The sequence below is a fragment of the Montipora foliosa genome, chromosome 9 (assembly GCF_036669935.1).
Source record: "Montipora foliosa isolate CH-2021 chromosome 9, ASM3666993v2, whole genome shotgun sequence".
Classification (NCBI taxonomy): Eukaryota; Metazoa; Cnidaria; class Anthozoa; order Scleractinia; family Acroporidae; genus Montipora; species Montipora foliosa.
In genome coordinates this window covers 23,893,116-23,913,115 of record NC_090877.1, presented here as the reverse complement: position 1 = coordinate 23,913,115, position 20,000 = coordinate 23,893,116, and the positions used below count along the sequence as shown (strand labels likewise).

The 20,000-nt window shown below is 38.8% G+C and overlaps 1 protein-coding gene across 1 annotated transcript in view; it reads right to left on the bottom strand.

The window, feature by feature from the left end:
* Positions 1-9,232: 9,232 nt before the first annotated feature.
* LOC137971591 (uncharacterized) overlaps positions 9,233-20,000 on the bottom strand; it is a 12,377-nt gene continuing 1,609 nt past the window's right edge. The window contains exon 2 of the mRNA XM_068818394.1: positions 9,233-15,545. Coding sequence (XP_068674495.1) covers positions 11,905-15,545 — 3,641 coding nt within the window. The 3' untranslated portion in view covers positions 9,233-11,904. The remainder of the gene's footprint in view (positions 15,546-20,000) is intronic.

Below are 20,000 nucleotides of genomic sequence, written 5' to 3'. Positions count from 1 at the left end.
ATGTCGGGAGACCCACGGGATTAAAGAAATTTGCGGTTGTCAAACTACGATCGGTCACCCCGGTAAGGGTCAGTTTCTTATCAACGGTCGACACCGTGGCCACTCTTGTGATAAAGCATCGCCTTCGAAAGCTGTTTTGTTGTAATATTCACCGCCTGACTTTGCTCGCAGGACTGCTATCGCGTTGATGGTGGGTTGAGATGAAAGTTCAATCTTTGTCAATTGATTCTGATGAGGAATTGTGACCGTGGGAACATTTTATCCAGAAATATTTGACTCAAATTGGTGGCTCCTGAGAATTTGGTCTCCAGTCTTGGAGGGTGCAAATTTCAGGTTGCAGGTCGTTGTTTCACCATAGCTGAAACAACCCAAACCTTTAAAGACTAATGCTAACATTAGGCATAAAAATATTATGTTTAAGCCTCAAGTTAGCATTTTTGTAAAGGTTTGGTTTGTTTCAGTTAGAGTAAAAGAATTATTTGCAACCCTAACCTGCAACCTGCAACCTGCAACCTGCAACCTGCACTTTACACCCTCCGCTCCGGTACTAGTCTTGGGATTTTATTATAACCGTTGAGCTCCCAGAAATTGAAAAATGGCTCAAATCGCGTCGGATCTGGAAAATAAGCACACAGGAAGGAAGCTATCCACAATGACAATCATATAATAATCTTTTTAAGCTTTTTAGCGGGATTCCCATACAAATCCTTATAATGTTGTTGGCCATGCTCACACTTAGCTTGGTTGAGTGTAGTCTCAACAGCTGTTGAGAAACAGTTTTTCGTTTTGTCCAATCAGAAACTCCCTCGAATGTGGAATCACGTAATAATGTAAATATTAGTATAAAGCGGAAGGCTACAGCTGAGTATTATGAGCGTTACTTTGAAGAAATATGGGTGACATGAGAAAAACATGGAAAGGTATTAACATGATTATGGGACGAAGTTCTCGTACTACAGAGATCAGTTAAACAAATAGATTCCATGTTGCCGTGCGTCTGTTCAGTAATAGATCACAGATGACGTCAAAATGTGGTAAGAACAAAAAAGTGGCACACGAGGCGATAGCCGAGTGTGTCACTGAGTGTGTCACTGAGCCTTAATAAATAGCATTTAGACAAATCTATTTTTTAGCCGTTTCTTAAAACGCAGATACATTTCCGTTTTCTTTTAGCGGATTTCGTTTGTCTCTTTTTCGGCTGGTTACAAAATTCAAACTATCCCTTTTCAAGGAATCGGATCGAGAGACAATGTTTTCCCATATTTTCCACCCGAACTGAACTTGTTCTATCCCTCAGCCGAAGTGTTTTATCGCAAGAATTTAAAAACCTCCATTAAGTTGCAGTGTCATTATACATGTACCTGAAAATAGTTGAAGTACGTTTGCCAATCGGGCTTGGCAGTGACGTTTTTGTTTACTCCGGAGAAACATTTGCTGACCTCCTCCTTTTGTTTGTTTGTATCGGTTATTGAGACTTATTATAGGTCTTTGACATTTTCTATTTATTGACCTCATTGCTCTCCTGCAATCTGCAAGAGCGTTATAAGGATCAGTAAATGTACTCCGTTGTCTACTCTAGTAGGCTAGTTTGTGTTAATTCCTGGGATAATATTCCTGTTTGTGAACCATTTTATCGTTGATTGTCACACAAACTTTTAATAATGAATGACAAAGCAGAAGAAAAATATTGATTCTGGTGACTTTTCAAGACCTTTATTAGAATAAACCCGAGGCTGGGAATAAGAGTTGTAACAAGGCCAATTACTTGACAGAGCAGGGATTACTAGTCTCACCTATGTAAGGTCTATTATTACATTTTTCTTTTGTTGTACGAACGTTTCGCCTGAGGTTCAAAACATCCCGAAAACGTAACTAGGCGTTGAGCCAATATGTAGTACCAAGTCGGCGTTATGAAAGCCTTCGTGTTGAAATCGCAAAAAAGTGAGAAAGTCCAGCCTCAGTATTGAACTGCGTAGTTATGGAATGACAGTGCACGACTGATCATTGGACACCCAGAAAACTCGGAAATCGATATGTATATCTTGGAATTCTTATCAAACACAAAATCGTAAGCGGATTTTAACTTGGATTAGTTTGTTAAATTTTTCGGTATTAATCAGTGATTTCCATCAACAAATCTGCGGCGAGAGTTCGTTAACGATTCGAAATTCGATCGTACGAGGATCTACTAGACTTCAATCTGAACTACCAAGGTGGTGGATAACTGAGAAGCAAAGAAGAGGTGGAAAATAGATAGCATTTTAAGTAACACTATCTTGCATTACCAGCAACGTATACGTACTGCCTGTCCAGGAGTAATTTCTTAGGGCACAAATGCAAAATAGGGCGCTTCGGCTGAAATTAAAACAACAATACACAAGAATACACGAGTACAACAAAGGGGATCTAAGACGTCGATTGTGACGGTGGGCGTTATCCAATTTTGTTTTTTTTTTAAAACAGAGTTGCACTTAATTTGGGACGGTTCTTTTTAGTTAGAGTAACGTTTAGTAAATATCGTCTTTTTCTCAACCTGTTCCGTTTTCATGAACCCAACCAGCAGACGTCACCACAGTTCCGCTCGTGTCGTGATCTCTGTTAAGTTTGTATGTTGTTCATTGGCAATCTTGATATTACCAAATTAGCGTTATCATGCAGATAGCTGAGGCAGTTTTTCCTGACCCAACTATTAATATTTGGCTGTGATTAGCGTGACTGGAAAAACTAATTATATATTGCGGTCGCTGTCTTAATATCTTTAAAAGTGCTCCCGTAATTTTTGATAACGTTTTTGTTTTTTTCAAAAAAAGAACAAACGAGAACAAGGAAAACAAGTAACCGTTCGCTACTCATCCGACAAAGGCCGGCGAAATCAGCTATCACATATTTTTTCATCTCATGTCATGAGCGCATCGGCATTGAGTCGTGAAAGCCTAAGGGAACGCAGATTACAACTTTTGTTATTACATGTACTTTACAGTTTTCAAGCGCCCTTGACAATTCGTTTTTCAGCTGTATTCAACGCATGCAATTTTGCACGCATAGTCCGTCTACACGGTTTAACAAGACAATATTCACTTGATGAAACCCGAAACATAGAGAAACTCCAGAAATGAATTTTTTTACAAACTTTTTTTCATTAGAAAGACTTCGCATTTAACTTGCCCAAGTAATAAGCCAAAGAGAACTTAGAAGATGATTTATTTTTGAAGAGAAATTCTGGGAAAGAAGTTGCTATTTTAATTTCATTTTAAGTTTTTCTTTAAGTAGAAATAAACAGGAACTGAGTCATTAGGCAATAGATTATATTGAGGCTATTTTGGCAGTTGATTTCATCCGGCCCACTACAATTTCCCCTTAGCGAAGGACACCATTTGCTAAGGAGTTTGTCCAATTAGGTGAAGTATTTTCGTGATTTTAGTATGGGAAGCTTTATTGAAATATCCTCAAATGATTTTACACTGAACATTTCCAGGCCTGTGGGCCTGGGCAGTTGTGCTCAATTTATGTAACTATCCAAAAAAACCTTATGACATTGGCCATTCTAATAAATTACGATGTAATATTATATTGTAAAACTTGTATATGCATATATAGTTAAGAGAATACAAGTAGTAAAATTCGTAGTTGTTCATGAACGAAAAAGAAAAAAAATAGCAAACGAGATACTATTTACTATTTACTATTTCGTAGTTTTGGGAGATGATCCACCTTTGTGAGCGTCAATAGTTGTCTTTCCTAAGTTGTTAGCTAATATGCTGATCACTTCTTTTTCGAGATCTTTGTAGTAAACTGCGAGAAAATCAAACACTACTTTATTGAGATTTACTTTATGACCCGGGTTTAATACCTAGTTGTAAATTTATTTATCTTTCTTGTATATACATGTAGTTCTCATTGTGATTGTTCCTGGGTTTCATATTGTTCCTTCCATGATGATCCATTCGTTATTCTTCTTATCCAATACACTGATATCCGGTCTATTTGCGCCATGATTCATGGGACATATTTTCCAATTTCCAAGCTATGTCCCACGAGTCCTTGCTTTCAATTGTTGTTCTCTTGGCTTGGTTGCGGATAACATTGCTTGTATGACTGTGGGGTAGAATACTCAGATTCGTGAAATCCGTATCTTTCCTGTAAAGCATGGTAAACGGGGCGTAGCATTCTGTCGTGTCGTGCTTTATACAGTGACTGTGCTATGTGACAACACTGAGCCACGGAGTACGTGTGATACTGTCTTCTGACCTTTAGAACAGAGTCGGCAGGACAATTCGTCTACGCCTGTTCGTGTAACGTTTGTGATCTATAGGTGTTTGTGTTAAGGAATTGCTGTCTAATGCTTGTATCTACTGACATGACTGTATCCGGAATGTTCTTCCACCGTCTAAAGATGTCGTATGAGTGGGCTGATATTTCTGGATCCTGGCAGTGTTGAGTCACTAACTTTCCGATCCATGGCTGTTTCATGACTTCATTTTTGCGTTTCTTCATACTTGCTTTATGGATGATCTGTTTATTTTCATGGGTTCTTTGACCATCACTATTGTTACGTTGTCAGTATCTTCCAAGACTGTTACGCAATCCTGTAAGTGGCAATTAAGATCTGGTTCTTCTGCATACCTTTTGGCATCTTTTGGCACAATGAATATGCTATAAACTTGCAGAAGTAAAGGTGTATGACGTTCAGGAACCGGCTTTTCAGCCTTTAAGATCATATCTGTATGACCGTAAACAAAGGGTAATATGCAATAACAAGTGCTCTAGCTGGTCACCGTTACGATCGATGTGGCGTCCCACAGGGAAGTCTCCTTAGTCCTTTACTATTTAAAATCTTTATGAACGAACTTGTCACCGTCTCATCCCTCTGCCTCCATGCAGATGATACAACTCAATATACGGCGGATAATAGCCCAGTTGTACTTCAACATTTATTAAACCAAGACATGGAAAGACTACCTGTCAACGGGGACAAGACCCAAGCCATGATCCTTGGGAATTCATCCTATCGATATGACCTGGAGTTTGCGGGCACTTCCATTGACATTAAAGACCACTTAACTTGAGATCCTTGGGACCTGTTTGGATAATAAGTTCTCTTTTAAAGAACATATAAATGTAATGTTGAAGAAAGTATATGCTAAGATAGTCGCACTTCGCCGCCTTAAGCGCTTAGTACCTGCAAATACTCTGCTTCTTCTTTATAGGAGCTTTGTATGATCACATTTTGAGTTCTGCAGCTGTTTACTTATGGGCATAGGTAAAACACTTAACAAGAAACTGGAAGATGCAAACTATTATGGTCTACGAACTATAATGAACATGGGGAAACTACTAATTATCATAATTCTTATTTTATGAATCAGTTCTTAGGATGGTAGACATGAATACATCAGAGCATAGACGTCTAGAACAATCTTTGATAATATTTTTTAAATGCTTTAAGGAGAATGGTCCGGGCTATGTAGCCAATTTATTCAAACGTTGACTTACACCATATAATCTTAGAGGCAGTGGTCTAAACGTAGTACAAATTTCATATAATAGTAGATTCTGTCATGGCTCATATACGTATATAATCTCACGTATCTGGAACCAGTTGCCGTTCGTTGTAAAAAATGCACCTAAGGTATCATCCTTTCGTAGACTTTACCGGCTGTCAACGCAGTAATTGCCTTTGACTTAATTTATTTATATAGATATACGCCATTTTTAATTTAACTAGTAAGACATAAGCAATATAGGCTTTTTTTTGTATGTACATAATACAACTGTAAATTAATATTGGTCAAACACTAGCTCAGGGGACTGGGAGACCTCCCTGTGTGTAAATTGACATGAAATAAATTATCTTATCATATCTTAAAAGCACTTTAATTAATACTCTTTTAATACTGACCACAAGTTTATTTTTTCTTTAAAACGTCTTGGAATAATTTGACTAATTTAATGTGTGGATCGTCACTGTTGTTTATAATGGGCTACTTTAAGCTTTGTATTCTTCTTGTACAGTGACTTCATTTCAATCAATCCTTTTCCTCCTTGTTGATTCATGCTTATGCTTTCCACTGCACTCATTGATTACATGTCTTGTTAATCTATTGAGTTCTTTAAGGTTGTTAATACACCAATCGGTTGACCTTATTATTATTATTATTATTATTATTATTATTTATTATTTTTATTTATTATTATTATTATTATTATTATTATTATTATTAGTAGTAGTAGTAGTAGTAGTAGTAGTAGTAGTAGTTGTATAGTAATATGATTTTTTTTATTTCTATTTTTAATTTCTAACGCTACACGTGGTGATAGGCTGAAAAACTCTCCAATCACAGGCTCAATAATTATGGCTTCATTTTGCTCGTCTAAGTCTGTTAAAATTGGCTGATTGATTACTTTGAAGTTGGTTTTACGACTGACAGTTAAAAGCCGTTTTTGTAGACTGAAATGTATTTCTGATTTTTCTTTTTCTCTATCCATAGACGTGGAAATGTTTCTCAGCGATCTCTCAAATCAATCCTTGCAATTGAGGCAAGTACAGAAACGGGATGAACTCTTAGAAACCGTGGTTGAACTTAGGAGAAAACGTAGAGATCACACAGATTCACAGATGCTTATGAATGGTAATAAATCACCAAGACCCAAGAGAAAGAGTTTCCCTTGCGCTGTGTTAAAAGACAGCATGCACTCATACGTGGCGCATTTGCAGAAGACAAGTGTGAACGGAAAACTTAAGCCACCAGGGTCACCCGAGATACAGCGGTCTGTAGACAAACCTCAAATGCGCCCGCGATCTGTTTCTTGTCCTGACATTCTCCTTAACCATTCGTGGAGAACTTCTCTTTCTAAAGTGCCTGAAAACGATGAACTTACCGTAGATTGCGACAAAGGATCGTAACATCCGAGGTTTTTAATATAGGTGCTTTACAAGGTCAACGAGGGTCAACACCGTTTGCAATGGACTCTTCCTGGAAATTTGCAGATTGAGCAAAGGACGTCAACTGAGTGTTGGGTGGTTTCGTCCAAACCTTTAACAAATTGTTCGCTCTAAAAGAGTCAAAGGGGAAAACGCCGCCCTTCGGGTTGCCTTCCGTAGTTCACGAGGGAACTTTTGCAAAGAAGACAACGATTACAGGAACGTCACTGTAAAATACTTGTTTGATATCATGAAGTAATTTTTCCAATTTGCCGGTTCGTATCTTAAATGTGCATTGATTTGCATAAGTAGTGAGAAAGTTGAGAATTCAGCGTCGTGGGCTCAAGTCCACACAGGACTTCAAATTTGGTCATTGCATTTCTTTTAAATCACCAAAGTAACTATACCAAACGCTTTTTATTCTTGCTCATTAAAAATGGAGATTTATGGCGTTCAGGTTGCTCTCCCCGTTGTTGTTGCTTAAAATCCTTAACTTGATAATAACAGCACTGGAAAATGTCAGTCCCATTTTGAACGAGTGTCTGGCGGTTTCTCTCACGTGAAGGCGCTGTTATCTTCAATAAGCCGAGGTAGTTTCCTCTAGCAACTTGTCGAAAAGCGTTGGGGAACGTAGGACCGACTTCTTCTTGTCGACTTGTCTTCTCGTCTTGGGGCAAATATAGATATTATGGACAAGGGCAAAGTTTCCTGCAGTTAGCGTCGAAACGAGAAACCGAGAAAAGATGCGCCAAGAATATCTTTAAATAATTTCTTTTAACCTCTTTCTTTCGCACTTAATCGACAGGACAATTAAGCAATTGTCTCTAATTAAAGACAAATGAAAAATGCAGGTGGCTCCAACGGGATTCGAACTCATGACCTCTGCCGGTGCAATGCTCTATGCTCTACCAACAGAGCTATGAAGCCAAAAAGTTGATCACAGTTGGGAGCAGGTCAATTTTTTTGACTCATTTGCTGCTCGTGAAAGGAGTCAATGAATGAAATGTAAATATTTAAAGTGCGGGTTATAGACGAAATGAAGCCGAACGGAGTACACCTTTTTTGCAGATACGGCGGCCATTTTGATTTCTATTGTTTGGAAAGATATTATGGGATGCTCAGGGGGCAAATTAATATGCATTTGCCCCCTGGGCATAGCTATTTCAAACAATACAAATCAAAATGGCCGCTGTATCTGCAAAAAGGTCTATTAGCCAAAATCAAAAATACCATAATACTCTTTGTTTGTCCCTCCAAAATTCCATTTTCTCTTGGGACCATTGTAAGTCCCAAGAGAAAATAAAAACAATGCTTATGCAAAATTTTGGAGAGACAAACAAAGAGTATTATGGTATTTTTGATATTGGCTAACTGAACGTTGAAGCCGCCGAAATGATGGTTTTAGGCCGCTTGAACTTTTAAGGTGTCTGCAAGAGACTAGAACTTAATCGCAGAAGAAGACGGTGGCCAGTCATTTTCTTCGACTTCGATTTCCTTCTTGTGTTCACTGCTGCCAATCACGAATCACGTCTTCACACATCCCAGCAGATTGTTTATGTATCATCACGTCACGCATTGTCTGGTGAGACAGTGACGTCTTTCGTTCGGTGTGTTAACGTGAATGTCTGTTAACAGTTAACGTCACTATCTCGCTGGACTTTCTAGAATCTGTGAAATGTTCGTCCAATAACGCGCATTGTCTTGTCCCTGAATCCCGCCAAGTGGCCAAGTTATTTTACTGAAATGTCCTGATCATTGCTATCGTTCCATGAGAACTTATTATTTCACCATAGCGGTATTTGAAAGTTATATATCAGAATGATGATATTACAAACAGTTCTCTTTTTAGAAAATGAAGGAACGATCTCGTGTGCTACTTTTTTGTTCTTACCACATTTTGAATTTTGACGTCATCTGGGATCTTATTACTGAACAGACGCAAGGCAACATGAAGTCTTTTTTTAATTGGGCCAAGCATCACTTCGTCTGGATTGTGGTTTCCGTCTTTCAAGATATCTTTAAGAGGAACTAATAAGACATGGACCATTTTATTGAGGGGGGGGGGGGGGGGGGGGGGGGGCTTGGGTGTTGGGGAGAATTGGGCAATTTTATCTTGCTAAGATTTATTTTTTGTTCGCCTTTGGGTTCAATTCCCACCCTGGCCAGAGTTTTTCTCTGCTCTTGAGTGGGCCATATTCATTAGTAGGGCTAACGTTCACATGGTTTACATGGGTAGAAAATAGCACTTAACATCACCCTCTCATAGTTAATCGCATTTTACGTTACGAAAGCTGCTACATCACCCGATTTATTGACTACTTTTTAAACTTCTATTAATATCTACATCGTCTAATGTTTTTTGTTTTTTCTTTTTGCGTTACATTGTAAATGACAAAAAAACAATTTATTTCCCAACTCCCTTCATAACGTTCCCTTGAAGCTGAAGATATATCCTCAGGCACCAAAACCATAGATAAGTATTTTCAAACACACTAGTTACGAGAAATCAACTAGGTCTATTTAACGGCCCACCTTCAACCGACAAGCTCATCGACCGTTTGCTTTTGTTTATGGAAATTCGCATCGCTTATCGTAGCCATCTGATTGGATGGATTTTAGCTTTGGCGGCATTTTCATATATGAAAATTCTTTCACAGCACGCAATGCCTGTCGGTTGAAGGTGGGCCTTTGATTACCAGCTTATTACAACAGAAACTCATTTCGGTTCCCGCGCACGCTATGGTTCCAAATGGTTCCAAAAAACAAAAAGCTTCACGAAAAAATAGTACAGTTCGTTAAAAGTGTTCAAACTGGTTTAAGCCTCCTCGAAAAAACATGTGCTCAAAATAATGGCTCGTACGCAAACGTTTATCTTCATCGTTGTAACCTCCATTTCTCGATGTTATTTTACAGCTGCCGTTCTAAAATTGCTTGAAATTGTTTCCCTGGTGTTTTCCCCATCCTTTAGCAATTACGTTTGCACAAACGAACAACATAAAGTTCTTCACCAAGGTGGCCATTATCTTAAGCCTTGTGAGGGCTGTTTTTTATATGACCTTCTCAATTTTCCAGGCTAAAGCCTGGTAGATGATTGGCTTATTTCATTCACAATTGACATACCAAATTTGGAGAAAAACGTAAGTAACATACTTTTTATACGCCATATGAAACAGCAATAGATGCTTAACAAGATGCAATCATTAATGTGACGTAATTGGTTACCATGCCAACAAAAGAGACATCTAAAAACAGCCTATGTTTTGTTTGTAAAGGCATATATCTCAAAAAATAACTTCGTGACCTCCATTTTTCGTTGCTGGAGAGTGATTAGCTAGGATAAAACTTTCTGGAAAGTTTTAAAAAATTCTCTGCAGCAGATTCATAGGCACCTTCACAAATGAAAAATTTTAAAATGGCTCTGAATCCGCTCCAGAGAATTTTTTTAAACTTTGTTGAGAATTTTGTCTTAGCCTGCTAATCACTTTTCAGCAAGAAAAAATTGGGGTCACCGAGTTTGTTTTTGAGATATAAGCGCTTAAACACAAGCGTTTTTTTATGGTTCTTTTGTTGCCATGGGAATTTATTACGTCACATTAATATGTGCATCAAAGTATTGGTGTTTCAAATGGTACCATAACATTGCCATTAAGTGAAACAGTGTTGTAAAGTTAATGTTTCTAATAACACACTCCCTCCAAATTTTTGAAACCGCGGTTTGAGCTACCTTAATTGCCACGATCCACTTCGTTCCGTCTTTTTCGCGTTGATCATCAAATTAAACTCTCATGAATAAAAATTTCATAATTAAAAAAAAATTGGAAAAGTTGGGTAAAAAAGCGGTTTTGAACAAAGGTTCATGTTTTTTGCCCACCCGAAGACCGAAGTTTAATTAATTACTATGCAAAAACACACTCGTCTTTGTTTTCCTCATAGAGAAATGACCAGTGTTGACACATATAATTTAAAAAATTCAAAATAACTCACGGATTCTTCTTTTTTTAGCCAAATTTGGTGGAAACTTTTTGCACCAGAACATGTAATTTTGAATTTTTCTCCATATTGTGAAATATTTTTGCAAAATTTTGTGCTTACGGTAATTTTTGAAAATTCCTTGGTTTTCATGCTGAATATATTTTTTTTACTGAAAAGCCTATTTTACAACCTTGAAAATGACATATTGTAAGCCACATTGCTAGAAACCAAAATTCCAGGGCCCGATTGTACGAAAGCCGATTAACTTAATCCAGCGTTTTAACCCGGTTTACGCTACAGAAAATTTTTGGCACGGCTCGGGTGAAATTGGCACGGGCCCCAAAAAAAAAGGTTCGGCTCGGATAAAATTTGCAGTGTAAACAACCTTTCAGTACCAAATTTCATCCATGCCGAACCAAAATTCTTACCCGTGCTGGGGCCTTCGACGGTAAAAATTGTGTAGTGTAAACAAAGTTTGCTGTGCTCTTTTTTGGCACCCGTGCCAATTTCACAGGAGCCGTTCCAAAAATTTTCTGTAGTGTAAACCGGGCTTTTGGTTTCATTTTTTCAACTTTGATTGAGGGGTTTCTTTTACTAATTTTTGTTTTTCAAGACTGATTTCTTCTAATGTAAAGTTTTGCTGAATATCAGCGTTGAACAACATTTGCAAGCAGAGAAATAAACTCCTTGGTTAATTTTTCATCCGGGATTAGCGCTAAACGGCTTTTGAACAACCGGACCCATAAATGTTTATTATTTTCACGGGTCTTTAAGGACCCATGTTTTCAACTTGCAATGGTCAGTGCGTGGATCTCAAAGCTTAAAATGCATTTCCAGTTGTGCACTACGTTCACATTTGCTTGACAACTAAAACTGTACTGAGAGGTCGGTTAACTACAGTATCTTAAATATTCTTATCTTGATTTACAGTGTACATCAGTTTTACATCAGTTTCTGCGATGAATGGATCTGGATCAACCACTGAAAGTCAGGTTGCTAACGCTGTAAATTTAATCAAGAAGTTGCAAATCATCCTCTTCGTAGTCACAATTGATCAGAATTTGCCGAGATATCGACAGACCACCCAGAGTCTCATTTCCATTGAGGTATGATCGGGATGATGAAAAGTGTGAAAGCAGTTTAACACAATGGTAAACCAAGCGTGAGATCTGCGATAACACAGCCAAAGCAACAAAGATGCAAACTAAGACTGGAACTAAGCTCAGAGCACCCAGCTCGATCCATTGTAAAACGCGAAAGAGGTTTTGATTGGGTCCGGCAGGCTCGATTCCCTCCGACAAATAAGTTGCCTCTGCCAAGCTGAACGTGCAAATCGCAACCAGACTCACAAGCGAAATAGTTTCAAAGAAGTTGGCTTTGAGGTCACGAAAAGGCCTTAGTGAAAGGTGGTGGACAAGGATCATGATGCATGCCATATCTAAAGTGACGAATCTTGTGACAGAGTCTATAACAAAGGTGTGAATTGTTATCAAGATAAATCTACGACCAGTTAGAATGCTCTCCCAGTAAAGTGTCCCACTGTCATTACCGGACGGCTCACGAAATGCTTCATGGAGGACCTTCTTGATTTCTTCCGCATCCTCGAGATTCCATATGAAGGGCACATCTTCGTTTTCTGATTTTCTGCAGTGACGAACGAGCCACAGGAGAAGACAGGGCAGAGGAAATGCACATGCTATCAAGAATTCCTTTGCTGACACTTTGTCTTTGGCGAGCATCAGTGATCCCCAAAAGAGAACCAAAATAAGAGGAATAACGAAGACCATTATGAAACCAATGAGAATGTACTGCCACCATTGCCAACATTGGATGTTTCCATCTATAAAAAGACGCCAGCTTATCCCTATGGGAACGCAGTGCATGAGTTTAAGGGTTGTATCTGCCAACGTTTCGTATCCAAGCAACAGTGTTTCCAAGGCAACGGCCAGGTACAGCGTCAACTTCGGTGGAGAGATTTTCTTACTTGCAGCCCAATGGATGATGTAGATGAAGCCAATGGCGAAGAATATTGCAAAGAATTTTAAGCAAAGAAAAAGCTCTTTGGTGACTACATTGAGACCAGGAAATGGACAATCGATGCTGCCGTACAATGTCTTTACCTGGAAATTAAAAATCGCTATGACTGATGGGATAAATGGCAACAGGTGTAGGGTTTCCTCTGGTGACTTTAACATCAGCAGTTCCGCGACTTGATAAAAATAGAAAATAATTTTTAGATATCCAGGATCATGTGTTTCGTCGTCGGCTTCACGTGCAGTTAATGTTTGTGTATCGTCGTGTTCAGGGAGTTCCTTAAACCAAAAAGTTTGTTTATACAAAACAGAAAAAATGGGAGGTTTAAAAACGAAATAGGCTGCAAACGCAACGATGTAGATGATGGTCGCTACCCAAAACCAATGATTATGACAGTTTTCGTTCTTTCTACATGACGTCGAATGTAGGGCCTCGCTGTATCCTTTGCAACACTGTCCACACAGTGTGCCTGATCTGTTACCATAACAAGCATTGTAAGGTTGACGGGTGGAATCAATAGGGCTGATGCAGTAATCTTGTGGACAGGGAAAAAACTGTATTCTTGAGAGGTCTTTTGATGTAGGCAATCCCCAGAAGTTCTGTTTGGCTTTAATGCTACCACTTTCGCACGATGCACCGTAAGGACATTTTCGACACAAAGTATTCTTGACGACATTCAGACCAGCTGTCATTCCTCTCTTCAGACTGTAAAAATCACTGGCGCATTTGTCACAAAACATTGTGATGTAATTCAGCTCTATCGAACACGTGGTAAGGTTGTTACCTAGTGAAAACTGAAAATTTTCTGTTTTGTTTGCTTCATCCATTTTCATGTTTTTTCCTGATGGACATCGAAACGTGGTTAAAGCGTCAACGTTTAGTGAGCATGCTCTCGTTATCCTGAAGATTGGATTGAATTTTCTGTTCATGTTCGCTATAAAAGATGAGTTGCTAATCCTTACTAGGCCAGCACTCTCAGAATGCACAAAGCTCCCTGTACTTGAAATTTCAGTACAGTTTTTACTATCATCAAGGAAGGTGCTATCCTCGATGCTGAGGCTGCCATAACCGGTCTTCATATACACGTGACCGCCGGCTGTAAAACCTTGGTTGTCTTTGAAAGTACAGTTCTTTAAAGTAACATTTCCATTCAACAAGTTGAGAGCCCCCCAAATACCAACGTTACCTTCGAAGCTGCTGTCTTCAAATGTAACAGGGATTTGATGTGAATTATTCCATAAAAATATACTTTTATGATTCGGGAGTCTTAAGCAGAAATCAGGAGGATCTTCGTCCGAAAACTGGATGTCCACAGTTGCTCTTTCATCCAGTTGATAGACATACTGGGAATTATTTATGAATTTGCAGTTCTTTACGACAATTTTCCCACGAACATTCTTTTGAATGGCCACATACAGAGCACTATTGTGTAATCCCTTGAAGGTTACGTTCTCAAGAAACACAAGGGCCCTTATGAAGTTGGGTCTCCGTGTGTCATAATTTTGGACCCGGAAATTGACCGAATATCCGGAACCTTTTGTCTCATTGCCCCCAACAATCAAGGTGTTCTTGACAAATAAATACTGCTCGCCTGTTGAGCAATTGGTATTACAATTCAGACAAACATTAGTTGCCATAAAGATACCGTTTCTGTTGTTCCCTAGCACGCATTGGTCCAAGGTCACTTTAATACCAACTATACCCGGAATTAGTTTAGGAGGTGCACTGGCCGTAATTGCACGTCCATATGAGCAATTAATTGTTACTTTCTTTAGCTGTACGTCAAATCCTCCGTATACAAAAAGAGAATTCTCGTTGTTTAGAAACGTTACGTTTAGTAAAGATAACTTTCCAATGCTGAAAAGTTCGAAGATTCGAAAGGACACAGCAAAGCCATTGCGCTCATGGCCAAGTTCTCGAAATGTGGAATCGGTTATAGAACCATAAACACGCACTCTGTTCCAAGCAGATGCTGACCTGACATAAACGGAGCCAGATATGTTTCTATCCTCCGAGGTGACATTAAATCGCCCAACCTTACCCATGAAAAAACATCTGGAAATATTGATGGAAAAACTCTCGTTGATCAACTGGACAAAGACGGAAATGTTATTGTACAAAAATTCAGTATCACTGACATCAAGAGATGATTTGCTATGGCAGAGGGATTTATTTAATTCAAAAGCTGTATCGCAATTTATAAAGCGGCAGTTGGATATGACGACATGGGAACAGCCGACATTTAGTATACGGACTCCATTGTTATGAAACACGAGATTTGATAACTTTAACCTGAAGATTCCGTATTCTGCAGCTCTTCGAAAGACCAGACCATCCTTGTAAGGACAAGAAATGTGCGCTTGGGACATCCAACCTTGTATTGTCACACTTTTGTCCAAAACATCAGCTAGGTTCGTTATATTTCTCAAAGCGCAGCTGTATGGATCTGAGTCACTGTTCCTGCCATCTAAACAAACTTTCCCTCCATCGCTAACCTTCCGCAATGCCAGTGATAGAGTTTTGCATGACTGGGTCTTGGAACCACAAAACGATGAGTCTTGGCCGCTTTGACGAGAAACGAAAACACATTCTCTTAGATAGTCGTCTGAATCTGCAACTGAAATATTCCAAAGTTACGATTAAACCCGACGGATGGCAACATGTGCTCGTTACTCAATAGCCCTTTTCACGGTTAGTAAGTAAGTAAGTAAGTAAACTTTATTTAAACACGGAAAATCATCAGTTAAGCTAAAAAAAGTAAACAAACGCTTTACTTGCTTGATTGTGTGTTTGAACTGCCCAATAGAGTCAGCATTTCTTAAGTATTGGGGCAAATTGTTCCACAAACAGGCCCCGCTATAACAGAAACTTCGTTTCAAATAATTAATATTTGTCTTGGGTAGAGTAAGTTTACCCTCTAAGTTTCTCAAGTTATATTCAGCATCTCTTTGACTGAAAAGGCGTTGAAAGTATTCCGGGGCAAGATCATGAATTGTTTTATACATAATTAGTGCTTTCTGTTTTTTACGTCGAAGAGACAGCTTCTCCCACTTAAGAGTATCGAGAAGGAGGTTGAAGCGTGTGTCAAAGGGTAATTACTCGGGCCCGCAGGGGCACGAGTTATGAAATGCGTTTGATATATTTTTTTTTTTTCCTGTGCAGCAAAATGCACAATAGAAAAACGTGGCAGTGTTTGATTGGGCAATGCACAATAGAAAAGCACGTGGCGGTGTTTTGATTGGGTAATGCACAATAGAAGCCACGTGGCGCTGTTTACATTGGTTATTTAAAGCAAACTACGTAATCCAAGATCATGAAGAGCACTGTGATGCGTTGCTTGGGATTACTGAAGATCGACGTTGCGTTGGCTTAATCGATTTCTTCTTGGGGCGCTCAAAACACATAGAAAGAAAGGCATAGGCTTTTCGCGGTAGACCCACACTAAAAGATGTCAAGCGTCAGCTTCGAAACAAGTCGTTCCGCGAACTGAATGAAACAAGAATATACTCGAATGAAACTGAAATGGACGCAACTATTGAAAGTGATACATGTCAAAATACAAATTCTTTAATGAGCAGCGAGAACTACTTTGAAGATAACAGCGACAAAGAAAATAACTCCACAAACAAATGGACGCCATATTGGAATCTTCTGAAGACAAAGTAAAAACATTGGCACAGCGAACAAAAGGCCTCACGCTTGTACCATTTTCACCGCGAACAAACAGCCTCCAGCTCAGTGTACCATTGACTACGGAGAGAATTTTTTCTTGTCTATTGCGTTTTTTTGTTTTTATTGTTAAACAGTTTGTTTCTTGTAGTGGTCTAAGTTATATCCTTTGTTCAACTAGCCATATTATTGATCGTGTTCACTGCCATCTTGTGTATATAGTTCTGTTCTAGTTTTACAAGATTTGATGTCATCAGTGGAGACTGTGATCAGCTCTTTAGAAAATAAATGTGATGTAGTTTGAAAGGCTGAACAGTTATTTGATTCTCAATGGTAATAGACTTAATTCCAAAGGAGAAATACAGGTCTCGATGAGCACAAGTATGTTTACTTTAGTTCTGATTTGCGTGTGCATTGACATAGACGTGCCGGAGAACCGAGCAGAATTACAGAGAAAAGGCTGAGACGTCTATTTTATAACAGCAGAAAAAGGAGGAAACTTGCTGGAACGTATTTGGTTAACAATGTACCGAGGTCATCCACATTTCATCGTATTACAAGCCAAGGAGATCACTTGCTCGTAAACACAACTATAGGACCTACCTCAGGTATGCGTTTAAATGTAAGCACGTCACGGGTATGTAACACTTTCCAAAAGCGTGGATGAACAGGTAAATGCAAAATGATGTTTGAAACATCGAAGCATGTTCCTTAAACTCAAAAGTGTGTTTGTATTTTTAAAAATATTAGCAACACTTGTGCTATCCAGACCATTTAGAAAATGAAAGTTAAATTCAATACAGAAATCAGGAATTCCCTGTACGATTTGTAACAGAATGTTGTTGTTTTGTTTTCTCAGAAAAGGAACGTACTTATTTTGAATTCAGGGTGAACTATTTACACAGAGAGGTAGAGTGACCAATCAAAACAGAGTTTGTAATTGGAAATCTAAACATCTTCGAGATGCAAAACTTGTGAACACGTAAACCTGAAATATTGCAAATCATAATGCTGACAAACCCAAAAGCGAAGGAAATGGATCATACATAGGACGTTTTGAATATCTGAATGATTTTGGGTCAGATTAAAGCGATGTATTGTTAAAAATTCCCAAGTTATCCCTTTTCGAGTTAATTAGTAATGGAAACAAGTCTTAGTAATAAATTGGATTAAGGAAGAACCAGTGATTATAAAGCTTAGTAATTGCCATGGTTCGTATGTAACACATGTAATCATGAAAAGATTCACGGAAAACGGAATTTGAAATGTTATACAGTGGTAAGTATTTGAAGGTAAAATAGGTATTAGTAGACTTTATGCTTCGATGTATTGTACACATAAACAAGTATCTGTTCTTCTCTTTAGATGAGATTTTACTTCCCTATCAGTAAAATATGGTTAATGGAACGTGACCGTACGAAAAGGGCTATTCATGTCGGCCGTTCAAGGTCATACAATCAACAGTTTTGTTGTAAATAAAACGAGGACATATAGACTGTTCCTAGATCTCAGATTATAACGTACACCTGCATTGGCCAAATCTGTTAAAGCCTCATTCATTACTGCTAAAGAGCACGTGTAATGCTTACCTGCTACATAGTAGAACCTGTGCAACTGGCTACTTTAATAGACAGGGTCTAGCTATAAAAGCCTCAGTTAGCTGTCCAAGGTTCACTTGGCAGTTTGTCTTCTATAGTAAATCAACTAGCTGTTTGCAATTTGTCAAAGTTTTCCCCCTCCCTCTCTCCCTTTGTAGATGGGTTGGATATATCGCTTTGCCATCATTAAAATTGGGTCGCTCCTGCGTTTGTGGTTGAGTCTGCGCAGCGACTTCCCCCAAGCTTGTTGGCTCGTTGCCTTTGTACATTGCTCACTAGCCAATACTCTTGTCCGATCCAGCACTTCCTGTTTACCACTCAGTTCGTAGTGCTGGGGAGATAAGTGAGGTTGTTCTATGTCACGCAATCTGGAAGTCGCATAGGCTAATCAGCCGCAAGGCAGTGTTCCCCTCAAAAAACGTCAATACGTCTGTTGTCTCGTTCCATTGCACCTTGCGTTATGTGTTTAAAAACTAATTATGCATGTTGATACCAAGGAACAGTGACATTAATGGTTAATATTCCTTGACAGGCTTCTCACCGTTCAGAGAGTTTGCGTTCACATTTTTATCTTTATTTCTCGAGAGTTTCAATACACAAAGCGAAATAACAATGACAGGCCAAGTGACCCACACTACAGTATTCTATCTTTTCTCCTGCCCTTACCATTCCGGAAACGAAACACTATTTTTTTGACACCGACTCCGTTTACATACAGAGGTTATTTTTCATTAGACAAGAGGTTTGGAAATAGAATTCAAATAAAAAATATTTCTCTTCGAAACGTTCAGTTTGTAAGTCGCTTTAATACTGCATTCGCTATCAAGCGCGGTGCGAGTCAACAATTAAAACAAGTGATTTTAAGAGAGGATGGGAGACTGAGAGAGACGAAAAAAAAAAGTTATTTACCAGCAAAGGGTCGGTCCGTATAGCAAAAAACTGTGACATCGGTCTTGAAAAAGCTGCCCTCGGGCAGCAATTTCCAGGCCTCGGTCACAGTTTTTCCCTATACGGACCACCCAGCTGGCAAATAACATATTTATTTTGACAATTGGGTGCATATTATTGTGAGCATTTAAATGACAACAAATGGTATTTTAAATATTTGATTCTCGTGCTATGGATTCATTTGGCATGGCCATCCTCAAGGAACTTGTGTACTTCTGAAAGTATTTTCAAGTGTTGAGATATAGTGCACATCTTCACGTGACAAAGTGGTTTTTACGTGCACCACTGCGCGAACGTTTGGTCATCTCGGAATGTTTTCATATCTTACCTTCGTTTCTCTCTCATTTTTTTCAGCAAAAGATCAGTGTTTCGATGAATCATTTCGTTTCATCTTAAACCGTTCAATTAGCGTTTCCTTTCTCAAACACCGAGCAAGAATACCCATCGATCAGTAAAAAACAATGTGCTTAGCCACTTTGGAATGAATACACTATTTTTACCTCATTTCCATGGTCCAGTGGTCATTGTCACCATCTGTAATGAAGATAATCTGGGTCCGGGTATTCACTACATACACAGTCGAACATCATGAGAATCACCATGTAAGGCCGATGTAAGATGGACAGACTTCTCTCTTTTCTTTTCTTTAGTGCTAAACTGACGATACACCACTGTACTTTTGCAGGCCCGAGTATAGGCTACTTGTAGCCTCTTGTTTAGTAATTACCCTAGCTGCGCGATTTTGTCATTTTTGCAGCTAATCACTTGACGGGCCACTTGACCAGTCCCAGACAGGACTGCAATAATCAAAATGCGGTAATGTCAAAGCGTTATAAATTTGAAGCGCAGTGTTAGCT